The following is an 8542-nucleotide window of genomic DNA, read 5'->3' as shown; positions in this document are numbered from 1 at the left end:
GGAAGAGAGTGACCAGACTGACAGGTCCTGGAGCAGGTGCCCAAACCAGCTGGCACCAGCTGCTTCTGGGAATGGATCCGGGTAGGCCCCATTCCAGGCTTGGAGAGGGTGAGGCAGGCTTGTGACTGGAAGGGGAGATGGGGAGGCCCTTGACACAGAGGGACCTTCTCTGGAAAGCCCCGAGAGAGACGTTCAAGGTTAGTTTGTGGACGCCCTTGGCATCTGGCGTTAAGCTTTCTGTGCCACCTCCAACAGGTTTATTCTTGTGCTCTAAACAGCTCCCTGGGCTGCTTCTCTATGGGGCGTGTTTCCTCTTGTGGCTATTCTTTGAAGCAACCTGGCATTTTCAATAGCAGCAACCAGAGAAAAACGTCAGCACATTTTTCTCCCTCCCTTTCCACCTTCCAATCCAGTTGTAGGAAAGCTAATGTACTTATTACCCACACTTAACCAGTCTTTGGGAGAGAGGTGGACCTGCGTTGTTCACCACAAAGGCGGCTCTCAGAGCCAACTGAGTCTGTACGTCTCAAATGAGAGGCTGACCACAGACAGCACACAACAGTCCCTGCTCCCTACCAAAATTTACAGCTCGGTGTTCTGTCCACTCTGGGCAGCCCGCACTGCCCACCCTGGAAAGGAGCAACGAAGCCAGGCGGCCAGGCGCGTCTGTGCCCACTGGGCTAAGCCGGATGGTACAACAGACAGCCAGGTCCACCCGCCAACGTACGCCCTAGGCGCAAAGGGAGTAGCCTGCGCCCTGAGTTGGCCACTCCAAGTTCGGCCCGGTGAAGGTGGTGGGGCAGGGCCTACTAGCCAGAGATCGGGGGCGGGACCAGAGCCGTGACGCGGCGCTCTGCAGAGCCCAGATCCCTGGAATGTGCACTAGCTCGGCGCGGCCCCAGGGCCCGCGGCGCTGGGCACGTCTTATGTGGAGCCTGCGCAGTGGCGGCGTCCCTTGCCCACGTCACGCGCCCGCTGCACAGACCTACATAAGACGCTGGGCGGCGGCGCCTGATGAGCCTAGGAGCTGTGCGTCCTCTTTTCAGTGCACGCGCAAAGGAGGCCGGGCCTGTCTGGGCACACCAGGCGGTCCTGAGTTTGTAAAACTTAAAGGGGCAGCGGCCTTGTGTTGTTGTTTCCTCGACCAAAACAGGGCAAAGAGTGCCGACTGAGTGTGTGTGCCCACCTGAAGCCAAGTGAGGCTCTCTCAAGAAAAGTCCAAAGTGCTCCTCGCTCCAAACCTCATGCTCTGGAGGCTGCCAGTAACCAAGTGACAATGCATGTAAAGTAAAACAGTTTGCACGATTTAGCCAAAAGAACACGGCCGTGGGGTGGAACATCCTGGAAGGGTAGGCGGGTGACTCGGGGCTCGTGGGGACGCAAGCAGTACACCTGCGGCGCTAGGGCCCCGTGAACTCGTCTGCGCCTCAGTCCCCGCGCGCACGCGATCGAGAAACGGAAGAATCCAGGACGGCGCGCGCGAGTGCGCGGAGGGAGGGCGGGCGCACGGGGCCGCGCGCGCCAGGGAGGGAGGGGGCCGCGCAGGCGCCGTGTGGAGCTGTCGAAGAATCAAGTCTGTAGAAGTGGAGCGGCCGCAGCGGTAGCAGCAACAGCGGCGGCGCAGGAGCTGAGGCGCAGTGGGTGCTGTGCAGCGGCTGCGCCGGGGCCTGGGACCGAGCTGCACGCTGCTGCGCGCGGCATGCCCCGCCGCTCCGGCTGAGCTGCCCCGGCGGCTGCTCCGCGTCCCCCGTCCCTCGCGTGGCTCTGCGCCCCCGGCGCCACCGCGACCTGCTGCGCTCGCGGCCCGTCTTTGCCCCGGTCTGGAGGCCCGAGCCCGCGGCCCCGGCCGAGCCGCCGCCCCCGCGCGCGCCGCGCCGCCCCGCCGCCCGTGGGGACCTGCAGCCGCGCCCCGCCGCGCGCCCGCCGCCCCTCGTGCCCCGGGGGCGCCGCGCGGGCGCCGCGCCGGCTCGGGCTCTGCCGCCGCCGCCTCCTCGCCTGCGGCCGCCGCCGCCGCTAGTCGCGCAGACGCGGGCTTGGGCTGGCCGGCGCGCGCGCGCGGGGTCCGCGGGGGGCGGCGGCGTCCCCTCACCCGGCTCCTCCTGCGGCGCGGCGGGCTGTGCGGACATGGCCGCGGCTGTAGCGGTGGCGGCCGCCTCTCGGCGCCAGTCGTGCTATCTGTGTGACCTGCCCCGCATGCCTTGGGCCATGATCTGGGACTTCACGGAGCCCGTGTGCCGCGGCTGCGTCAACTACGAGGGCGCCGACCGCGTGGAGTTCGTCATCGAGACGGCGCGCCAGCTGAAGCGTGCTCACGGCTGCTTCCAGGAGGGTCGCTCCCCGACCGGCGCACAGCCCGCATCCGCTAAGCCACCGCCACTGTCGGCCAAGGACCTCCTGCTGCAGCCGCCGCCGCAGCTGGGCCACGCGGGCGCAGAGGCCGCGCGCGCTCAGGCCATGGAGCGCTACCCGCTGGCGCCGGATCGTGCCCCGCGCCTGGCCTCGGAGTTCAGCACGCGTGCGGGTGCAGGCCTCCCACAGTCTGCCGCGTCGCAGCCCTCGCCGGCGAACGGCATCCTGGTGCCCAACGGCTTCTCCAAGCTGGAGGAGCCGCCCGAGCTGAATCGCCAGAGCCCGAACCCTCGGCGTGCACACGCCGTTCCGCCCACCCTGGTGCCTCTGGTGAATGGCTCCGCCGCTCTGGGGCTGAGCGGCCGTGCTGCGGCCACACTGGCCGCGGTGAGTGGAACACCGGGCCTGGGAGCTCAGCCTGCGGAGTTGGGCACCCACAAACGCCCGGCGTCTGTGTCGAGCGCGGCGGCTGAGCACGAGGCGCGCGAGCAGAGCAAGGAGAAAGCGCAGCCCGCGCACCGGAGCCCGGCCGACAGCTTATCCGGCACGACTGGGGCGAGCGAGCTGAGCGCCGAGAGTGCAGGCAAAGGCCGCGCGCCCGGGGAGCAGGACTGGGCCAGCAGGCCTAAGACGGTGCGGGACACGCTCCTGGCGCTGCACCACCAGCACGGCCACTCGGGGCCCTTCGAGAGCAAGTTCAAGAAAGAGCCAGCCCTGACTGCAGCAGGCAGGTTGTTGGGTTTCGAGGCCAACGGGGCCAACGGGTCTAAAGCAGGTAGGGGCGGCTGAGGGACAAGGGGAGAAGGGGTGGAGGGCGTGGAGTTAGAAGCAGCGCTTGCGCTCCCGCCCACCTGTGTGTGTGTGGTGGGGGGGAATCCATTCTTCCATGCACTAAGGTTTTGCCTTAGTCCAGAAACAACAAACAGCCAACTTCCTGGTCGGCCTGAGGCTGAACCAGAGCTTAGTGGCAACGTGGTTCCTCTGCTGAACCAGCACAACAGGGATGAGTCAGAACTGGTTGATAGGCAGCGACACGGGGTTTTCCTTTCCCAGCACATTCTTGGATGGAAGCGTGAGGGCAGCAGTCACCCTTTAACCTGTCTGTTAAATGCAGTCACATGAGCTAGTTTGAGGTTGGAGCCTTTCAGGCAAACTCCTATGACTTGGCTTACCTTGGAAATGGTGTGCAGGCTCAGAGCCCCTTACTAGGGGAAACGTTTGAAGCTGCCTGCAGAACTTGTGTACTAGGTGTGTTTTTGGAAATGAGAGGTGTGTGTCTCTTTTGGGGTGGGGGGGGTACATGTCCCATTAATTTTCCTTTTCTTCCATACCTGCCTCTTTCCAGTTGCAAGGACAGCAAGGAAAAGGAAGCCTTCTCCAGAACCGGAAGGGGAAGTTGGGCCCCCTAAGATCAATGGAGAGGCACAGCCTTGGCTGTCCACTTCCACAGAAGGGCTCAAGATCCCCATCACCCCTACATCCTCTTTTGTGTCTCCACCACCCCCTACTGCCTCTCCTCATTCCAACCGGACCACACCACCTGAAGCGGCCCAGAACGGCCAGTCCCCAATGGCAGCCCTGATTTTAGTAGCAGACAATGCCGGGGGCAGTCACGCCTCGAAAGATACCACCCAGGTTCACTCCACCACCCGGAGGAACAGCAGCAGCCCGCCCTCTCCCTCCTCAATGAACCAAAGAAGGCTTGGCCCCAGAGAGGTGGGGGGCCAGGCCACCGGCAGCACTGGAGGACTGGAGCCGGTGCACCCCGCCAGCCTCCCAGACTCCTCTCTCGCAGCCAGCGCCCCCCTGTGCTGCACCCTCTGCCACGAGCGGCTGGAGGATACCCACTTTGTGCAGTGCCCATCCGTACCTTCGCACAAGTTCTGTTTCCCTTGCTCCAGACAAAGCATTAAACAGCAGGGCGCTAGCGGAGAGGTCTATTGTCCAAGCGGGGAGAAGTGTCCTCTGGTGGGCTCCAACGTTCCCTGGGCCTTCATGCAAGGAGAGATTGCTACTATCCTCGCCGGAGATGTGAAAGTGAAGAAGGAGAGAGACTCGTGACTTTCCGTGCTCAGAAAAGCCCACGCTTACCTTTAACTCAAACTTGTTGAACTGTATATAGATCTCCATACATACATAAATATATATATATAAATATATATATCCAAGACAAGGGAAATGTAGACTTCATAAACATGGCTGTATAATTTTGATTTTTTTGAATACATTGTGTTTCTATATTTTTTTTTTTTGACGACAAAAGGTATGTACTTTAAGGCATTTTCTTCTTTTGTTAACGTTGTTAGGCTGTCTGTGCTTGACTCTTCGGGTGACAGTTGCTGTTTTGTGGAGGCTGCTACTTGGCTGCTTTTATTTTTTTGTTTTGTTATTTTTCTGTTTTTGGTTTTTTGTTTTTGTTTTTTTTTTTTTTGTTAAGAGCACTTGGCAAACAAATGCTTCTAGCCGTATCTGTATGCACTTATTTTAAAAAAAAGAAAAAAAGCCAAATACATTTTTTTCTGACATTGTAAGACTGCCTTACCGTCTGTCATTTCTCCTCGGCGCTGGCCTCTCTCAGGCTGGAGGCCAGTCGGTGGAGGAGAAAGGAAGTGAGAGGAAGAGGACACCTGTCAGAAGGGCATGGCCCCCGGGAAATGTCACCCACCCAGCAGGGCCCTCTCAGAGGGAGGGAGAAATGGGGTTTGAGTCTTGTCAACGGTTCAGCTCTTGCAATATTGGTGGTCAGAGGTGCTGCTGGAAGGTTTGCAACATTGTGTGTTTGGGGTTTGGTTTTTTAATCAAAGGCAAGCCAGCCGGTGGCTGTTGGCTCTGCCCACGTGACCGGTTGTAAGCTTTCAGTGCGGTGTGCTCCTCCTTGGTTGCCCCCACGGGTAGTTCCAGCTGTAGAAGTAGTTGTGAGGGTGATGTGGAAATCGCTCGGCAATGCCGCTTCCTCCAGCACAGCCCGGCTCTGCAGTGCCGCCATTGGCCTTCCTGAAAAATTCTGGGGCTCCTTAACTATCGCAGGCCGGGCGGACCCGTGGGATCGGACTCCTGTCTGTTGCGTGTTTTCTTCTGTCTAGTTCTTGCCTGCGTGTTGTCCTCGTTGTGACGAGTGCATACTTAACTGCTGTGTATACGTTGACAGTTACAGCCCTGGGTGCTGCCGCGGGGAAGGACCCGTGTGGGCATGTCAGTGGTGGGGCCCAGAGTGGGTAGAGGAAGCCTGCAGTTTTCCCTTAGGTGTGTCTGAAATAGCTAAGAGAATAACTGTCTTGGAAAAGAGAGAGAGAGAGAGGAGAGAGAACCCAGTAAGAGCTACATACATGAAGGGTTTTTACATAAGCAAGCCCCACCTCTTAACTATTTTTAGAAGCCTCGTGTAAACTAGTTTCATTTGGTCACTGTTTTGCCTTAGTGAAGTGATGTTTTTTTAATGTAAACAACAACAGATCCTTAGCTATCAGTAGTGGTGCCCTTAAGTAATGCTGGTTTTTGTGGGTTTTTTTTTTTCTTTCCCTCCTTCCGTGCAGTTTTGATTTAATGTCAGCAGGAACACTAACCCCCCAAACCCTGATGTGTGCAGGTGTTTGCAACTTGGCCTTGTAGGCTCAATCATGACTTCTACGTCTACGGTTCGTGTGTGGTTCACAGCCTGGCTTCTATTTTAATTTGAAAATAGAGATTATCACCAACTTGACATTTTTTTTTTAGTTACTTTGTTTTTGGGTTTCTTTTTTTTTTTTTTTTTTACATTTTTTTGTTTTTAACTTTTTTTTTTTTTCAAAGATGGTTCCTTCAGTAGTCAAGTTACGCACACTTGACACTGCACCAAATACAGTGTTTCTTGTCGGGTTTTTCTTGAGTGCACCTCCATCCTCCAGGTTTCTTGTTACCAGTCGTGCTGTTACAGACAGGCTTGCAGGATAGACCGGTTGGTCCTTACTGTGACTCAGGTCCGACTGGTCTCTCTGTGGCAGAGTCCGTTCCACCTGCCCGTAAAGACATTTGTGAAGGGCCCAACTGTTATGGTCTATACTATAAAATGTTTCTCAGCACTTTTATTATAAACTGGAATTTGGCCTCGTAGATGGTTACAGCTAGATTAGTCATTTGACCTAATTTGCCGTGGCTGTCTGTAATCTCAACACAGATAAGGTCTCCAAAAAGAAGAAATAAAAAAAGAATCACCCCGCAGAATGGGAGAAGTCTGTCCAGCTGCAGAAACGGCCACCTGTGGTTTCTCTGCTAGTAGCAAGGAGGCCAGCCTGACCTGTTCTGTAAGGGCTGTAGTTGTAGGTTAAGGGTGGGCTTCAGAAGGCTTGCTGCTAAAGCGTTGTCCTGGAGGGGGTGAGGGTGGGGGGGGGTCTTTCTCTGGCCTACTCTGAAACCACCGTTCACACGGGAAACCTGGGTTAGTCTTTTGTCCTCAGTGACACAGAGGATGTAGTCCACAGCTAGGTAGAAATGTCAGGTTCCCAACACTACTCCAGCTGTGACTTTGATGCTTGGGGGATGGGGTCGTCAGGCTATTTTCTCTGCTTTAACAGTTCATAGAATTTAACAGATAAGAGTTAGTGTCTTTCATGTGGCCTCACTCTGGAGTTATGAGAACATACACACGGTTTACAGCTTTTCAATATACCTTTCCCTGGCCATCAAGTATTTTGAAAGTGTGCCACCTTTTAACCTTTGCGCTTTATTTTTTTTTTCTTTTTTTAAAGTTGAAGGTGATAATTTTTCTATATATGATGAAACTCAATGTCTACTGAAATAAGTGTAACCTTAGCTATCCACGTTATATTTTAAAACCACGCTATGGAGATATTACCCGAGTTCTGTCATTTCGTCAGATTTACAGTACCTTCCCCCCCCCCCTTTTAGCATTAAATAAAAATAAAATTGGGAGCACTGAACGTTTTCCAAGGCTTTTTTTTCTTTCTTTTTTAAATTTTTTTAAACCAAGCTCAGGGTGGCTGTTGTGGTAATGGCTAGACTGAAGGGGTGTCTGGGGTTAGGGTTTTCAGGAGACTACAAAGGGCAGGTCTGGTAGGTAGGAGCCAGGAGGGAAGGGCAGAGGAAGGGACACAGATAGGATCCTCTGGGAAGTACTTGTCTGCTTTGCAGCTGGCCTCAGAGCCACTCAGCAGGAATGGGTTGGAAGGAGCAGAAGGCTGGGACACTGAGATGCCTTTCCTGACCTGGATCAGTTCTTTAAGGAGTTTTGTGAGATAACCCAACTCTTGACCTATTGACAAGTGCACTGATGGTGGGAGGCGGGGTTTACTTTCAGGAAAGCTGTGGAAAGAGGGCCAAGGGAGAGGCTTGTTTAGGTGTGAATCCCCAGGAGTTTTTTTAACGGGTGCTTATCCCCACACAGAAGGGGGTGGGGGTGGTAGTTTTGTTTTTGTTTTTGTTTATCTCTTGACCTGTGGTGGGGAAGACTCCTGTGACAGCTGTGAAATTTAGGAAGAGTTGAAGGCTAGAAATACAGTTATAGTATGTTTTCAGATGACATCAGCCACGTCTTTGGGGGCGGTGTGCTGTGACTTGGGGGAGGCTACTCCATAGATATATTTAGGGTTTTTTTTTCATTAGTAGTCCACTGAATGCATTTTTCAAAAAGCAATTAATGACCCTTTCACTTAACAAGGAATAGGCTAAACTTAGCTTTGGTTTTCTTGGAAATGGTAGATTATTATTTTTGTGTGTATGTGACACAATGTCTCTTGCAGAAGTCACTTTAAAAAAATATCTTAAGCACCTTCCAAAGATAAGTGATTACATCCAGTTCTTCAGTTAAGTAAACTAGGTTCTTGATGTGGAGAGGAAAGGGTTAAAAAAATTGGGGAATCCTAGTTTTGAGACAAGTCTTCCAGTGCTCCGTGTTTTTGCACGTGATTTATAGATCATCTTATTTGATGAGTGAAACGCCCACCTTCCTGATTTCTCATGGAATCCTCCAGCAGAAACGTTTGGGTAGCCACCGCTGGTCTTAGGTCACCCTCACCTGCTTGCCTTCTGTTCCTAGGAAGCCAGAAGACATTTTTCTCCTTGGTCACAGACCAAGGTCAGATGCTCAGTGAATAGAGTCATGTCTATTTTGTCACCTAGGGTTCTAGATGCAGCCCATGGTTAACTCCTTAAGGGCCACGGCTTAGGCCCATGCTATCAGAATTAAGTAGAAGCAGAG

General features: G+C 54.4%; 1 protein-coding gene across 1 annotated transcript; it reads left to right on the top strand.

Annotated features, from left to right (window-relative positions):
• The first annotated feature begins 1577 nt into the window (after positions 1-1577).
• Irf2bp2 (interferon regulatory factor 2 binding protein 2) lies at positions 1578-7257 on the top strand. The gene is made up of 2 exons (NM_001400996.1): positions 1578-3124; positions 3695-7257. Exons 1-2 carry the CDS (start codon positions 2125-2127, stop codon positions 4408-4410), a joined length of 1716 nt encoding a protein of 571 aa, NP_001387925.1. The 5' UTR covers positions 1578-2124; the 3' UTR covers positions 4411-7257.
• The last annotated feature ends 1285 nt before the right edge of the window (positions 7258-8542 follow it).

The sequence above is a fragment of the Rattus norvegicus genome, chromosome 19, assembly GCF_036323735.1.
Source record: "Rattus norvegicus strain BN/NHsdMcwi chromosome 19, GRCr8, whole genome shotgun sequence".
NCBI lineage: Eukaryota > Metazoa > Chordata > Mammalia > Rodentia > Muridae > Rattus > Rattus norvegicus.
Note: the sequence above shows the minus strand (reverse complement) of the source record. Positions and strands in the feature narration are given on the sequence as shown.